Source organism: Anabrus simplex, chromosome 10 (assembly GCF_040414725.1).
Source record: "Anabrus simplex isolate iqAnaSimp1 chromosome 10, ASM4041472v1, whole genome shotgun sequence".
NCBI lineage: Eukaryota > Metazoa > Arthropoda > Insecta > Orthoptera > Tettigoniidae > Anabrus > Anabrus simplex.
In genome coordinates this window covers 115,124,730-115,142,504 of record NC_090274.1, presented here as the reverse complement: position 1 = coordinate 115,142,504, position 17,775 = coordinate 115,124,730, and the positions used below count along the sequence as shown (strand labels likewise).

General features: G+C 39.1%; 1 protein-coding gene across 6 annotated transcripts in view; it reads right to left on the bottom strand.

Moving 5' to 3' along the window:
* LOC136882199 (serine-arginine protein 55) overlaps nucleotides 1-17,775 on the bottom strand; it is a 202,459-nt gene that overhangs the window by 53,933 nt on the left and 130,751 nt on the right. For all 6 annotated transcript variants that reach the window (XM_067154760.2, XM_067154759.2, XM_067154757.2 and 3 more), the window contains exon 8: nucleotides 6,819-7,016. In XM_067154760.2, coding sequence (XP_067010861.1) covers nucleotides 6,819-7,016 — 198 coding nt within the window. The remainder of the gene's footprint in view (nucleotides 1-6,818; nucleotides 7,017-17,775) is intronic.

The following is a 17,775-nucleotide window of genomic DNA, read 5'->3' as shown; positions in this document are numbered from 1 at the left end:
TAAAGAAAATAACACAGAAGTCAAATGAATGAAGATCATCATCATCATCATCAATTTACAGTTCCACTTTCCCGGGTACTGTTGGCGAGCCTCTTCCATTCTGTTTTATTGAGATACGTTCTGTTGTTAAGGACGTCCTCCAGTGTACTTCCGAATCACCTCTTCTTATGAGGCATCCACAGTCAATATCAAAACCTTATTTTTTACCAGGTGCCTGGTTAACCCGATGAGTGCTACACCCGCTCATAGACGGGCTGACGTGGCCGGTCCACCACTGCTACGCCCTTATATAGGTGGTGACCGAGAATTTTTATTTTTTTAGTTTCCCGGTTCACTTTAGAGTGAGAATTTGATCTCTTAACATATTCTGCCATCTGTTGGGCATTACGTAGAACTAATTGATCAGAGATTATAGGTTCGGGAAGTAACTTACAGAGCTTTTTGTAGACGTCTGTGGAGTTCATCTGTGATGTAAACAAACATGGCGGAACAACAATCTATTTGCTATTGCAGCGATGTTATTTCGGTTCACAGAACCTTTCAGTTATTAACCACAGCAGAAAGTGATGGAGATGATCAATTTAATGAATTGTTAAGCGATTTTGAAAGTGAGAGTGAACAACAGAGTGCCGACAATTTTGTATGTGAGAGAGAAACAGAGCCTCCTCCTAAACGAAAGAAAAACACGGCGAGTACAAAAGCTTTCTCATCACTATTTTCGTGGCGGACTGATTACTTTTTTTTTCCTAGGGGCTTTACGTCGCACCGACACAGATAGGTTTTATGGCGACGATGGGATAGGAAAGGCCTAGGAATTGGAAGGAAGCGGCCGTGGCCTTAATTAAGGTACAGCCCCAGCATTTGCTTGGTGTGAAAATGGGAAACCACGGAAAACCATTTTCAGGGCTGCCGATAATGGGATTCGAACTTGATTACTTTTCTTCACCAGAGTTTCAAGTAACTGTGACAGGCTCTGAGGGTCAAGTAGTGTTTGATGACAACCCGAAAATCATTGACGTTTTAGAAACTTTAGTGCCACTTGAGTTGGTGCAGATAGTTGAACAAATCGACATCACAAAAAACCAGTAGAAAACATTTAACTATCACCACATTCCAAGTTTGGAAAGTAACAAGTGTAATTTTGTTTTCTCTCAAAATAATATTGAACATAAGTGTAGGATTTTCAAGTTGCATTTAGATTTATAAACAACCAACTTTAATAAACATTTTAAGCAAATCACCCCACTGATAAGTAAAAAATTGAGGCTCCTACAAAAAATTTACATACGAGTTAAAAAACTCAGCACTGAGGTACCAGTCAACTGGTAACTGAGCACTTAAAAGGTTAAAGATTATTCTAAAATATGTTGGAAGATGATGTATGAGAGACAAAATATACAGTTCATCATAAAAATGTTTCTGAAATAATTAAAACTCCAATACCATGATAAATTTGTACGTAGTTCATTTAATGAAGGAGACGTCATTTGATTGTAACATAATTGATGGCTTTTAGCCTTAGTCAATGCTTGATGTTGAAGGAAATTGACAAGCTAATACATAGAAAGAATATAAAATAGGTTCAATGCTGAATATAAAAAGCGAAGGAAAAGCATCCCAACTGCTGGGCCAATGTTGTTATTTGAAGCTGTGTTGCCCGAAACATTTATTAGTCGACAGTTCATAAGTTGTTTATAGTATAATCCAGTGAGATCTGTGTTGACTTGCAGTTTTCAACAGACGCTTGTAGTTGGCCTAATTTGTTGCGAGTCAGCCATGCGAGTTTGCTGAAATGATAATTGGTCGTCACTCGCTACGTTGATATGATTCGACGCAAAGAGGGTGATAACATTCATTGCTTCAAATTAGATGTTTTGTAATTGAGTTGATATCTTAGAAAAGAATGATGAATAGTAGTTGTTTTCTTCTTCCGAATAACAATTTTTTTTTAACGTAGATTGTGAAACTTATGTTGTTGAAGAATATTGTAGAGGTCGGATGGTGAAATTGGGGCTGTTGAATTATGTTACGATTCTTGTTAGTCGGTTTTTTGGTGTTGATGGACTATTGACTTATTGTGTGAAACGTTATTAGGACAGTAGTGGTCGCTAACATTTTTACGCCTCATTTTTTCTACCATATATTAGCTTGTCAAATTCTTTCTACATCAAGCACTGACTACGGCTTCAAGCCATCAATTACGTTAATTACAGTCAAATGACGTCTATTCCATTAAGTGAACTACATACGAATCTATCACTGTATTGGAGTTTTAATTATTACATCATCTTCCAACATATTTCAGAATAATCTTTAACCAGGCACCTGGTAAAAAATAAGGCTTTGATATTGACTGAGGATGCCTCATTAGAAGAAGTCTCATATTTTAACAATGTTTTAACTCATATGTTAACATTCTGTACTGTACTGAATAGGTGGCAAAATAATAAATATTTTCTTATATACATTCTTTGCCACATGCCGCTCCAAGTTAATATGCTGTCCTTGTTGGCTCCATCCTCATTACATGCCAAAACCACCTGTCTGGACATGCTGATCTGATCTAACATGATGTAACAATCCCCAGCTTCCTCCTTAACCACATCATTCTTCAACTTGTCCAGTTTGGTTTTTTGAACTGCGGACCTAAGGAACTTCATCTCGGATGCCTGCAACCTTGATGAGCCTTTCTTAGTGAGGGTGCAGATTTCAATACCATAGGTTAAGATTGGTATGAAGTACTGATTGAACAACAGCAGCTTTGATTTTGTTGGTACCTTGGGATCCCAGAGGAGTGTTCGTACCTGCTGGTAAAAGTGAGAGCTCTTCTGCACTCTGTTTGCCACCTCCTTTGTGGCTAGTGTATCTCGAGATATTACACCGCTGAGGTATGTGAAGCTTTCCATACTTTCTAGTGGATGGTCTCCTAGCATGATGATCGCTGGTTGTCCCTCTCTGTTTATTGCCATCACTATTGTTTTGAGTTTGCTTATCTTGAGATTGAACTCCTGGAGCTAACCTTCCAGTCACCGAGTCTCAACTGTACTTGTTCCTCAGTTTCTCCCCAAATCGTAACATCAGCATAGGCCATTGCATTTAGTTCACCAGAGGTTTTCTTGATGTTCTTCATTATGTCGTACATGATAGTGATAAATAGGGCTCGAATCTTAAGCCCATGAGGATGGGGTGTTCAAATGACTGAAGATATGGTTTCTTTTGCTGTTTCTAAATGATCAGTGCATATATATTTCATTTATTCAGGTATTCTGCCTTATGGCAGGTCTTGTCAAGGGATAAACTTTTTGTCATGTAATACACCTCTTCCATTTTTGCCTGCTGCACTCAAACTATTGTAACTCGAAAATCATTCAAGATATCTACTACAAACTTGGAACATGTACTCACTACGTTCCTTAGTCTGTACGGTGCACATACGCAAAAGTTTCCAAAGAAGTAATAATTTCAGGTAAAATAACCAAACCCATTTAAATAAGAGTAACTACAATTCCCCTTACTTCATAAGCATTAACGTCTTGCCAGGTAGTATCAACAGTGACAGCTTTCCTTTGTTAATATTCGGCATGAACATTCTTTTTCTGAACTCCCAGAAGGTATCTCATGACTTGGACAAGAATTGTTTCCCCAGATTTTCAAATCATCAAAATTATCGCGACTCCAGACATCACTAGTAACATTTCTCTGTAGCCCTATCCCTCTCTTCAAACAATATTCATTCACGATTTTACTGATTCACAGAATCATTACCACTACTACATTCATCAGAATATAATTCTCAACTACAGGAACATTGATTTATTTATGTAGGGGATTGTCACTCGCTACCCTAAGCGCCTGCACTCTAAATTCCTCTTCTGCCTGAATCATCCTTAGTAAGCTTATGACGTATTTTTCATTGGTCGTTAATATCACATAACCATAACCCATGAATGCCTAGCGTTGCGTATGTGCAACGGCGTGCCAGTGCTCTTTTCTTTAAATGTATGAAGTTGTTTTCTAGTAAAAGAATGAAAATTGCGCGTTTATTCGGTAAAGGGAAGTGTTGTGCTTTGTTAACGAGTCGGTTAATCAATAGTCACCGCTTGATTGTTGACGAGGTGTATGTTTGAAGTTTGCCGTGTTTTCCAGCTATCACAATGGCATACCGTACGAGATAAGATTCACCGTATAATTTTACGATTTAGAAATAATTAACCTCTTTTAGGAAATCCAAGAAGTAAATTCATAGGAGTTTGAATGTAGCATGATTCCTTTTACAATTAATAACTCGTGGGCGAGTGAGATCCACATATTCCCGGCGTAGCATATTCGCAACGCTACGCGGATACGTTGTCAAATCACTTCCTCATGTACCAATTTGTTATTGAAGGGTTTGTTACTGACGTAACAACCCTTCGTTGCTGTGCATGCAATTCAAACTCATATACCAGTTTTGTGATGCATATTATCTGGTCAAGAGGTTTTCCAGGGCAGATAAGTCATCGTGGTAGAACGCCCTGCACTATTAGGAATTAATAATACATTTATGGGAGGAACAGATCTCATGGACGAGAGCGTCAACAGATTCTGCGTGGCAGTTAGGAGCAAAAAATGGTGGTGGGCAATTTTTTCCTGGATTTTAGACGACAGCCTGCAAAATGCTTGGTACCTTAGCAAGATGTCACGGCCTAAAATGACGCAGGTTCTGTTCAAGCGGGAAGTGGCGCAATAAAACGTCAAATCCTATGGCACGGAGCCCAGGGGAGAGGGCCGCCCATCGCTCTCGCGCGCGGGGGAAGGTCACGTACATGAAATTTTACGGTACGACGGGCGAGACCACCTTGTGATTTATATCCCAGACAATAAAAGAAGACGGTGTGCATATGAGAAATGCTCTAGCATAGTCCGTACAGGGTGTGTAAAGTATGATGTTGGGCTCTGTATAAGTTGCTTTATTCCGTTCCACACAAAGGGACATACAGATCACCGAGTCTTTAGAGAAACCCACAGTAAATGATCACAACAGTAAACTGAAGAATTCTGAATACCCTGTCAGTTTTTCAATATCATTTTCCAATAAATATATTTATTTTGATTACCATATCTATATAGGTACTGTGAATAGTGTCTTACTGTATATAAACTAATTTATTTTATCTCTTAGTAAATAATCAACTCAGCAATAACTTACATCTTCTTCTCCACGCTCACTGTCCTCCTATTTTCATTATTTTCTCGAAGAAAACATGTGTTGGTACCATGCAGACTACTACTTAAGCGCCTAGCGTTGCATATATCAACACCCTATATTTCCAAAACTAAACATGTTTGCTTCAAAATAATGGATATTCCATGAATAATACCCTATCCTAAGAATGTTTATTAAGAAACTTGAAAAGTTCAACATTTCCTTACAATAAATGCAGGTTTTGCCCTAATGTGAATTGACGTTAAATGGAAGATAAAATTGCATTGCTCTTATGGAATAATTTTCTGGGCTTGAAATTTGTTCCATTAAATGCGGGTTTACGCTGAATCAAAGTCACACAAAATCAGGGTTATAATGTATATTTCATTACATATCAGCTACAAAGCGGATGCTAGTTGTCAACTGAGGGATCAATTGCTGTCTGGAGTCGCTACTGGTTAGGTACATTGCTATTCATGTTATAAGATACCGCATAAGATACACAAATAATACCCGCATTTTTTTTTTAACTGAGGCACAAAATTGGGATGCGGGTTTCATTGTTGCCTTTTTTTTCTCTCTTTCTTTTTCAAAATAAGCCTTCCTAAAGTTAGGGTGCGGGGATTATTCGGTAACGGGGATTATTTGCGTAAATACGATATTTCATATTCGAGATGATGCTTGCCTTAATACATTTACCTTTCTCTTATAAATATTTCCTCCCCAGAAAAGAAGCTCCCTAGAGTTTTCTTTCTTACCCTCTGTCCCTAGCATCTCGCATAGTTCTGATATGACTACAGACTAGATGATATCAAAGCAACCAGTAATGGGTTTCTCTGTACAGTTAATTTCAGCAGTTCATTGCTGTTTTATTTTTAGAGGTTGCAACATATGAGTGATTCAGTTCGTGGCAGAGAAAGCGAAGCCAAAACAACTAAATGAGGAACACCTGAAAAAGTTAAATGAAGGGGAAAAGTTCAAAAATAAACACTTTTCTACATGAAAAATACGCTCAAATTAGTAACTACTTCATCATTTTGAACACTTGGTACAATACTTTTGTATTCCGAGGTTTGCAACTCTGCTGCTACAGAGAAGTTCAAACCACTCAACCTATAAAGCGCCGAAGGAAAAATTGCAACGATATTGACAGAGGCCAACTATCAAATGAAACACATACAGGAGTGGTATCAGAAACATTTCAGAGCTAAATCCTTATCAGACTGAGGAGAAAGCCTCTAATACTAGTAAGAGAGCATTTTCTTACAATGTCATGTTTTTACAAGTCGTCACCTGAGAAGTTGAGCTTTTTGTTTTCTTCCTTTGCTAAGGCTGATATATTCTGATAATGACAGCTTTATTAGAAGAAAGTAATCACAAATGTTTAAGAAACAATAGATCAAAGGATGAGGTTCCCATTGGAGCAGCAGTGGGATGTAATGCAAATCCAGAAGAAACTCGATCAATAAAGAACTGCCATCTTCGCAGTATTCTAAAATCCTGTAAATTCCGTAGACAAGGAAGAAATCGGTGGCAATTCCCCTTGGGATAAACCAAACTCATCTCATTACCAAAGCTGCCATCTTTTCTAGGACTGCATGCTCAGACTTATCTCGACAAGTCTCCACAGTACCTTGAGTGGGACCTGGAACGGCGACGAGAGCGTGATCTTGACCGAGACCTGGAGCGAGAGCTTGAAGATCTTGTACGGCGGCGACCGCTTCCACGGCGGGTATCGTCAATCAAACGAATTCTCCTGCCATTTAGATCGGTGTCATCCAGCTTGTCTATGGCATTCTTCATGTCAGATAATGTAGCAAATTCGACAACACTGTAAAACAGAGAATTACAAATTAATTTACCTTAGAATGGAATGAAAATTGCAAACAGGACAAACTAATTAAAACTGCAAACCTACAAACAAGGGAAGAATATAAGTTATATAAAGAAAGATGGGAACACACAATAGAATAAATGACGGGTGAGAGCAGGAAGAGGGAGCAACAGAAAGTAACAAGTACAAAAATGAAAACCCAAAAGTAAAGGAGAATCTCTAGACCTTCATACACTATCGTTTGCAAACAGATGAGCTCTCTCTTCAAAACCAACTTTTGTATAAACTCATACCAAACTGCCATAACGTTTATCCTATTGTGTGTTCAACTAAATATTTTGAAAATATACTACAGGATCTTTATTTATGCTTGGCAGGGACTTTATCGCTCAAACTTGGCCGCCGATGACAGGCCGCCACCAGCCGCTGGCGCCGTGGTTTCTGGGACTTCTGCAGTTGCTGAGAGCTGAGCCTCAGGATAGTAGGGTGTCCAATGAAGCTACTGCACACTGTATGTCGTATTGTACAGTGTTTTATTGTGATTGTGTGTAGTGCTGTAATGTATGTGAAATATTCATTGCGTGAACGTGTATATCTGCACAACACTTACCTTAAGTGCAGAAAATTGTGCGCTAGGACAAGACAAAAGTCTCGAGCGAAATTTCCAGGGACACCCTATCAATCGGACAATGAAACAACTGGGTAAGAGATTCAAACCTACAGGTTCAGTAAACAAAAATAGATGTAAAGGTCGTTATCTCCTTACTGAAGCGTGTTTGGTACGAGGATCATAAGTAAAAATCTGTGGCCCCCTCGTAGCCCAGATTTAACGGCAAGTGATTTTTATTTCTGGAGAATGTTAAAAAATGTAGTTCATGGGAACAACCCTCACACACTATAGATGAACTTAAAAACAATATAAGAGCTGCAATTGCATCCATCAGTGCTGAAGAACTTGATAGAGTAACCGAAAACTTCATTAGGAGATGCCAATAATGGGGAACATTTTCAGCATAAACTGTAAAAATGGTGAGTAAAATGCATGATAATGATTTCTGAGCATAAACTGTAAATATGGTGAGTAAAATGCATGATAATGATTTTGAGCACTGTATTCTGCTGTACATACGCACACGCGGTAGCCGGCAACTAAACCGTCACCGGCGGCCAAGGTCGAGCGATAAAGTCCCTGCCAAGCATAAAGACAGACCCTGTATAATTAGTTTCAACTTAACTGAATACATCATCCACATACCTCCCAATATTTAAGCCTCCTAGTTTCATGCCACTTGTTTAGCCCATGTTCATGAGAACTTTCATACATGACAAAAATTAGAAATTGCCTCCCATCCCAGTATATGTACAACCAACATTCATTATGATAAATCAAGTAATATTTTCCTGCTACTCTGGAATTCAGGGATTTGATCAAGTGGAGGAGTATGTGGATCTAATGAAAACAATCATCAGCACTACATCCTACATGGAGAAGCATAAGATTTTATTTCACAGATTCTCAATTTGGTCTTTTATGGGAGAGCCCTTTGAGTGACAATTCTCATTCGAAGGGGAAAGAAACAGAATACTTCTTCAGAGGATCTGTAACAGCAGGATAACTGTACGATCAAAAGTTGGCTGTGTATCTTTGCCAGGAATTCAAAAGAGCGGAAATTCTCTGTGTTAAGACACACATGTGCATATGTATTCCACCGCAGTTTGCATTACTTTTCAATGAATTTCTTTCCTTGGTTGCCTGTATCAGATGCATGCAACTTAGGATGAACACAGGGGCATTCACTTCAAACCAAATTAAACAATCTGACGAAAAGGAATACCTATTCAAAATTATAAATGTTCCCCTTCAAGCTACATAAAGTCATCACCCATAATAAATTGAACAAAAGTAAATTATAAATTAAGTTCCTCGTCTATACAGGTAAGGATGCCAGCTCCCAGATCAACCCAGGAACATTAATTTGACTGCTGAGACATAGTACGGCAACAACCACAGCAGTTTTTATGTGTCATTTAGCTTAAAGTTCAGATGTATTGTTCGGACTTCATCAATGTTCTAAAGTAAGACTGGAAATCGTACCATACCAAAGTGTTTAATTTCTTATTGGTTATATGGGTGCGTATGTGTTCCAATTATAGCACGACTGAAGATGACCCAATATATATGGGGTCGAAACTAGTCCCAGTTTTATAAGACAATAATACAAGCTTATGGTACTAAATAAGTGGACTACCCTTTGATAGTGATCAGTTGTCAATATGGACCATAATGAACCTCATAACTTATGGCAAAGACTGGTCATGCAGCCATTTCAAATGAAATGAATATCTTGCTTCCACGTAATATCAAAGAAAATATTAATATGCCTGAAATAACAGATCACAGCAGTTATATCCAAAATCAAAAAACACGATATACAAAGAAACAATGCAAAAATATACGTTCGAAATCCAGAATATTGGTAGAGAGAACATCTGTAGTCGTATGAAGGAATTCATGGAATTCTCACCCGAAGCTGTGCCAAGAATTTCACGGTCCAAAGCCCTCAGCAGTGAAATTTTACAAGATACATTGAAATGAGGTAATTTGCATATGGATTCAAATTTGTCTAAAAGATATGAATCAAATAAGGGGCACGATAAAAGTACAATTTTTTGACAAGAGGGTTGAAGTAACATACGTGTAGTATTTCACTGTCTGGAATGAATTCCCTTAACCTAGATAGAAATGGAAATGACATTCCTTGGGTCTTTACGCACAGCTAAGCGTAGCAACTTGTTTCCGTAACGCTCAGCTGGAGGAGTTCAAGTGTAAAAAAAAAAAAGTTTGAAAGGCTTTACTAATAGCATGACATTTAGAGCTAAAGCTTGGGGTGAAAACACCTTACAAAAAGTTTGTTACGTATTTTATTTCTTACGTATTTATCTGTCATCTCAGTAAAAAATACACTAATACAACTAGCACGAATAGTGTTGGAAGCAAGTTTCTTCTGTATCATTTCAGCCTCATCACGGTCTTATTCAGCAAAATCAACATCAGTCATCAGAATCATCACAAAAATTATAAGTGCTACCCTCATAATCAATAAAATTCATTTGATATGCCTTGTATAGCATACACTAGTAAAATTTTCCTTGTTTACCAATGCCATTGCGAGAAAAGTACACAAACGAATAGTGTATGAATTTTACACATCGATAACGTGGCGGAAAATCATTCAAATGGATCGATACATGAAATTAAAGAATTAAGCTCTATCTAGATGGCTACATATCACCCCACGCTGTCGGGTTAACAATCAAAGTAAATTCTCACAATTAAGCAATCCAGAGTAAAATGGCGTGAGATGTATGAATACCGAATTCCTATACTACAACCACATACAAATAGCAGTACCTGTGGCAATAAAATGTATGAAAGAGGTATGCAAGGTAGATATAAAGAAAATACACAATTACCTTTCCTCTCTATCTTTGGAAAGGCTAAGAATCATCTATTCACCAGTGAGAAGAGTAATAGAGTGTGTATTAGATATACAACTATGCACCTACATGAGCTTTAATGACAATCAATGCGGTTTTACAAACTCTGCTGGACCTCGTATTAACACTTCCATTTTGGAATCTATTCTGATATCAGCCAAGCGCCATAAGGTTGATCGTAACCTTGTTTTACTGGATCTGGGGCATAAATACTTGAAGAATGCCTTCTCATTCACCCTAACCTTCAAAACTGATCTAATAATAGAACTACACACCCATAACATCAAAATAGAATCCAATCACAACAAAACAAAACCAATTGTTTTCAACAAAAAGGGTATAATGCTGGGTTCTCCCTTTTCTGAGCATTCCCAACACTGCAACTGAGCACATTTTAGAAGAACTTTCATCAACAAGAACAAGGATATTAGCAAATCTAAATCCCATTTCCACAATAAAATGAAGTCCTACCTACAAGACTCCAACATTAGATACAATGAAATTACATCCATAACTCCTGCAGAAACAATCCACAACCTCAGAATAAACAATCACAATGCTACTGTATTTTATGCTAAATTAACAATGGAAATACTAAAGTAAATTAAACAAGAAGTATTAGCATCAACTTCACTATTACAAAAACACCAGAAAATGTGCTTTCAACCTCGATTTGCCCATCCTTGATCTACAAATTCCACACCACACTTCAGTCAAATACCTGCAAGTTTCCTAACTGATACTGACAAACTTATCAAAGCCACCTTGAAAGACCTACTTCAACTTCCAACAGATATGCTAGACAACATCTTCTACTCTTTGAATCCAGAGGCAGAAAATGTACCGCTGATCCACAGAGGGAGCTATATTAGTAGGTAAACCATCCAGAGATTGAACAGCTCAATGAACATTCGTTTACAGTATTCTCATATCACAAAGCCTTGAGGTACCATAATCTGCTACTAAGAGTTATCCACCAAACAGACTGTACTATTCCAGTTGCTCAGTACACGTTGGGAAAGTTAATCATCATGATTATTCTGACCCGAAAGATGTATTCATCATTGCAACTACTGTAGCTATGCCTTAGATGTTAACACATTCACTCCCGTAGACGCCTTAAGGCGTTTAAAAGCTGCCTATGCGTGGGGCCGTATCCGAGTTAAGGCGTTTAAGGCCGCGCGAGGTAAACGTCGTTTGAATTTAGCACAAAATTTGCACGAAGTCGTAGTTCATGGTGTAAACCATAGATGGCATATAATGGCCAGTCCCTCGCCCTGACTACCTGACCAGAGGGTACATTCCAATACTTTCGTTTTTTCTTTGAGTAAACACAGACCCAAGCCAGTCGTGATATTCTTGTGAGGGTTTGTAGTGAAGTGAGTTTTTCTGCCGCGACAAGACGAGTTACGAAGACAGTATTCGAAATGAGGAAATTGAAGACATACTACTGAACGATGATTCCGGTGATGAACTCATCCCTGATTTCAGTAACAGCGATAGCAATTCCGATGACATACCAGACTATGGGCAAAGTGAAATTCAGCACATTCAAATAACCGATACGCATTCGTCTTATCGCCTGCCTCCAATCAATTTCACTGGCAGCGTAGGATTAAATGTTGAGATCGAAGATAGCAACGAAATTATGTCCTTCGCCAATTTATATGTAAATGACGATTTCCTTGAATAAATATGCTATCAGACAAACCTTTTCGCGGAACAAGTTATTACTGCAGCGCCGCGTTCTTTCACTAAATATTCTATATTTCAGACGTGGAAACCGGTTGACGTAAATGAGATGAAAAGTTTTTAGGACTAATGTTTATAACGGGAATAATTCAAAAACCAGATTTGAAATGTACTGGACAGAGGACACAATTTTCGGGTCGCCGAATTTTTCAAAAACAATGGCACGAGCCCGGTTCGAAAACATTTTGTCATTTCTGCACTTTAGCGAGCAGTCATTATGAGGGGAACCCTGACAGGCTATACAAAATTAGACCGATTCTCGAAAGGCTCAGCGACCAGTTTTCAGTTGTGTACACTCCAGATTGAAAAATCGTCCTTGATGAAGGAATGTTAGCTTGGAGGGGCCGTTTGCATTTCCAAGTTTATAATTCAGGAAAAATACCGTATTTACTCGCGTATTAGACCCCTTTTTTCCCCACTTTTACAGCCAAAAATAATGAAGGGGGGTCCAATATGCGATAACGTCAAAATTTTGTGCAGCGAACACATGACTTCTAGGTTATAAAGAGCTATAAATTGTACGTGTAAACATTCTATACTATTATTTAACAAACTTAAAATGTATTTAAGTTATACTGGCTATTTTCATCGGAAGGCAGTTTTTCTAAACATAAAAAGACAAAAAATGGTGAACACGACTTTTAGGCCTACGGTACATATAAAAGTCCGTTTTAGTTACTCATATCACGTCATTCGTTAAATCTCATTAATTCCTCTGGTGAGGTTGACGTCAGGAAGGGCATACGGCCGTAAAAACTCGCTACGAAGATTCGTCTCACTTCATACTCGATCCCATAGAAGAAAGGGATGAGGGTATCGTGTTATCATGTAATTAAATATTGATGCAAAAGAACTTGATGGCCAGTCATTTGTCTCTGTCAGTTCAGCAGAAGGCCTACCACACAGTAAACTTGATCACTGCTTTCATTTGAATTATCGCCTTGCGCCGCCAACTTCCCTGCCTTGCTACCAGCGTGTCGGCATTCTAAGTGACGTCATCTTCACTGCTATCTCTCGTCAGTCGCGTCAGCCATGCTTCATTGTTCATTCTCTTTGAGCCATGCACTGCAATCAAGAGCACACGAGGTCCCGTCTTTTTGAACCTTTCAAAAATAATTTTGTTCCCGACTATAGAGTCTAAACAGTGTAAATCTATTCCCAGATGGTCTCTGATATTCGCAGTTGGTGTATATGCAGCAGAAGCCACTCCTTCCGAATAAAGTCGTGCTGTAGAAGGCATGCCAAACCATCAGCTGATAACTAGCGTATGTTACGAGTTGTACTTCCGAATGTAATACATAGTAACTGGAAACATTCTTTTGATAACTGCGGCTGTTGAAACACAGACCCTTATTTTTAAGTATATTTCATGCTTGTTCTCTACATTTATCACATCAGCATTTGCGTAAACAGCTGTCCAGGAGATAAGACAGACCACATTGTTTAGGTTAGGTATCGTATATTATCGCCCTGATAGTGCCAAAAGTTCGATGAAAAAAAAAATAACAGGAAAATATGCCGTATTTATGGATATCTACAGGTGTGGCGGTAATGCGTTTTATTATCATAATGTTTAATTTTGTACGTTCGTTGTCTCTTTTTTTTAACGTATACCCGGGCATGTTTTGTTTGGCGTCTCCGAAAATCGTTTATAGGTGGGCCGGCACAAGGTTGCACTTGACAGTTGTAAGTCATGTTGGCACCACTACAGAAATGAAATGAAGAACGTCACCCGTCAGTCAGAATCACCAATCCACTACTTTTTATGTCAGAAACAGTTACGCATTTTATTCATATTAATTCGTATTTAATTCCGTATAGTGTTTATAATCTTTTATTTGCTTACACAAATATGAGCATTTAAAAATATTAAAACTTTTAAGCGAGCTACAAAATAAATACGAACTATTTTCAGTTGATTGTTGTTGGCAATATAGGTAGTATAGTAGTGCCATCTATAAGTAGCTTGACTACTGTATTGAAGTGTTGCCGTTTTGTCTGTCGCCGCTAGCACGTGGTCAGGTGTTATTCGCGCGTTTATGAAAGTTTTGTTTTCATTGTGAGATAATCGTGAAATTTTATTTTAACGAATGCAGTGCGATGTCTCGGAAATGACAACATAGTCATGAAGCGCGAAGTGATAATCCTTTGCGCCGCGGAGTGTCCCTTAATGGTCAGGCATTAGAATTACTAGTAGTGTGGAGAACTCGTGAGTTTTACGAGAGGGAGTGGAAATTCGTAAGCTTGCATAGCCGTCTCTCTGTTCCTGCAGATTATGTTGTGGAACGCATATATCAAACATTAGGGCTTTCAAAGCGTACTGTCATTCAGACTGGTGTTCGCCTCGAAGAACAGAAGGAAAAAGTGACTGGGGTACATAGCAGTAGCAAAAACGGGCCGATAGTAAGGACTTGTTTCACAGCACTCCGGGAAAGAAACAAATTAAGTTATCTCCTGTAACAGGAATTAATTCTTTCCAGGCTGATGCAATACGAAGACACGAGTACGATTATTACAGTTCAAAGTCCCTTCCGTCATTGTTATGGACAATGCACCTTACTACTCCGTAATAATGGACAAGACCCCTTCTTCGAGCGCCCGTAAAGAACTGTAAGTGGAATGGCTGCAGTAAAGAAATATCCCAGCGCATATGTGTATGATTAAATTAGTCGACACCAGACGAATTGGCCGTGCGGTTAGGGGCGTGCAGCTGTGAGCTCGCATCCGGGAGATAGTGGGTTCGAAATTCACTGTCGGCAGCTCTGAAGATGGTTTTCCGTGGTTTCCCATTTTCACATCAGACAAATGCTGGGTGTGTACCTTAAGGCAACGGTCGCTTCCTTCCCATTCCTAGGCCTTTCCTGTCCCATCGTCGCCATAAAACCTATCTGTGTCGGTGCGATGAAAAGCAAAAAAAAAAAAAAAGTCGACGGGGTAGCGAAGGAACAAGGACACGAGGGTTTTAGGCTACCGCCGTACCACTGTCACTTCAACCTCATTGAGTCGGTATGGTATGGGGCGAAGTAAAACATTACGTACGCACTTATAACAAGTCCTTCACAGTTACTGAAGTGGAAGGACTGTTCCGGGAGAGTATTGCTCGAATGGATGCGGCTTTGTGCAGGAAGAAATTTAGCCATGTCGCAGCATTCATTAACTCGACAATGGCAATACATGGCATCATCAGTGACTCATGAGTTGATGATCTGCCTAGACGATGATAATGACAACGAAGGCGACAGTAGTGATGGCAGTGATCTGGAGGGTATCGAGCCTCTACCTTTGTGAATCAGGTATGAAAATAAGGTTTCTGAATTTTCGTAAATTGTATAGATTTTACTTTATTTCACTTGAAACATTTTATTATTCTAACATTTATTGGTGCATTTAAAGTGAGAACCTTGTCGGCCGATTTCTTCCGTATTTCTAACATCGCGATAATAAGAACTTCGTAGTATATTTATCTCGTATAATTTTGTGTGATGAATAATCGGTGAATTGAAAGTTCAGTTTTTGTCGGCCAATTTCATTTGTATTGTGTATCATCGCGATGACATTAAAAGCATTTCTCCCATGTTTTTAAAAACCCATGTGTCGTGCAATCAGCTGTTGTTACGGCGGCAACATCGCTTCGTGCGCCATTGCAGTGTGACCAATATTGTGCGCAGCTGTCATGTGCAACCTTACGCCGGCCCACCTATAAAGTACGTGGGGATATAAAATTATTATTATTTGTTAGGTACGTTGGCGAGTAAAACAATCGTTTTAGTTGAATAGCTTTTATCACGTTTTAAACTTACTTCTCTCCAAATATTTACCTATATTGGCCCGAGTTACGAGATGTTAAACGACCACTTTGTTAATGATCTCGCCTGCTGTATAAATAGCAACAACCGCGAATATTTCTCAACTAAAGTAAACTCGTTTCCTCATCCCGAGGTGGTCCAGCTCTTTTTAGACACACCCCCAGTGGAGGGGAGTTACATGTACCGCTTTTACCGCATATCAACCTTCCTGCCATTCGTGAATCTCTGGCAGTACGGTACCGGGAATCGAAGTCAGACCCCGGAAAACAGCAACTTCTTGTGCTAACTATTACGTTGGCGGACATTATTAACTACAAAACACAGACATATAGCATGACTGATGCATGCTCGCAATGTGCGGGTCGGACACGAAGCTAGGCCTATTCACCTATCTGTTCGACGTCATCAGAGCTGCAGTAGACCTACGCTAAAGAGGTGGACATTTCTTAACTACGAAACACAGATGTAACGCATGGATTTGATGCGTTTTTCATTGCGTAGGTCGTACGGACGAAACTAATTCACAAATTTGTGCAATGTCATCAGTGCTGCAATAAGACTTGTACCCGCTTCGAAGCGGAATCGTCATCGTTTTCTGACTAATTACGTTGGGGGTCTTATAGGCGAGATTTATTTTTTTCATTTTCTTCATCTCGAAAAGCCAGGGGGGGTCTAATACGCGAGGGGGTCTAATACACGAGTAAATACGGTAACCAAGCATGGGATTTTAGTAAGAATGGCGTGTGAATCCCCTGCAGGGCACTGTGCAAGTTGAAGATATATGATGCAAGTGGCATGAACATCCGAGACACGATATTTGACTTGTTAGATCCCTACCTTGGCCAGGGATATACAGTGTACATGGACAATTTTTACAACAGCCAAGGAACTGCGTGAACGAGAAACGGCTGTAGGTGGGACAATTAACGCAGAATAGGGGACTTTTTAAGGAATTCAGTGAAAGGCAAAAGTTGAAAACAGGGGAAATGACTTTCGATAGAGACAATGAAGTATTGCTATGTTCATGGAAGGACAAAAAAACTACCTACTGTGGTTTCAACAGTACATTCTGCAGGAATGGCCAAAGTTCCGAACAGATTTGGGAAAATAAAAATGAAACCTGTAAACATCATTGATTAAAATCAGTTTATGCACGGAGTGGATACAGTCGACCAGTATTTGGCAAAGTATCCGTTCATGTGAAAAACAGCGAAGTGGCCGAAAAAATGTTTTTCTACAGTTTGCAACATACATTTTTTAATGCATTCCGGCTTTTCCAAAAATCGAATCCGAACTCAAAAATAACTAACTTTTTTGACATTCTTGCAGACTATATGTAGAAACTTCTTAGAAGACAGTGAACATGAAGAACTATCAGAAGCTGTGAGTATTTCTGTGTCACCGGTCCCATCTCAGTCTTCAGTAGGCTTGTCAGCATCTGCATGTAGCCCAACAGTGCAGCCTCCTAAGCAAACCCCAGCTAATGGTCCACCATTTTGACTTGATGGGAAAATAAAGGAGCATGTACTTCATAAATTCCAGGCATAAAATCAGAATTTCCCAACTAGACGGTGCAGAGTGTGCGCAAAAAGCAACATCCGGCACGAAACCAGGTGGTTCTGTGGAAAGTTTGGTGTGCCTCTCCATCAGGAAGATGTCAAACCCGGTACCACAGCCTCAAGCACTACTAGTTATCATCC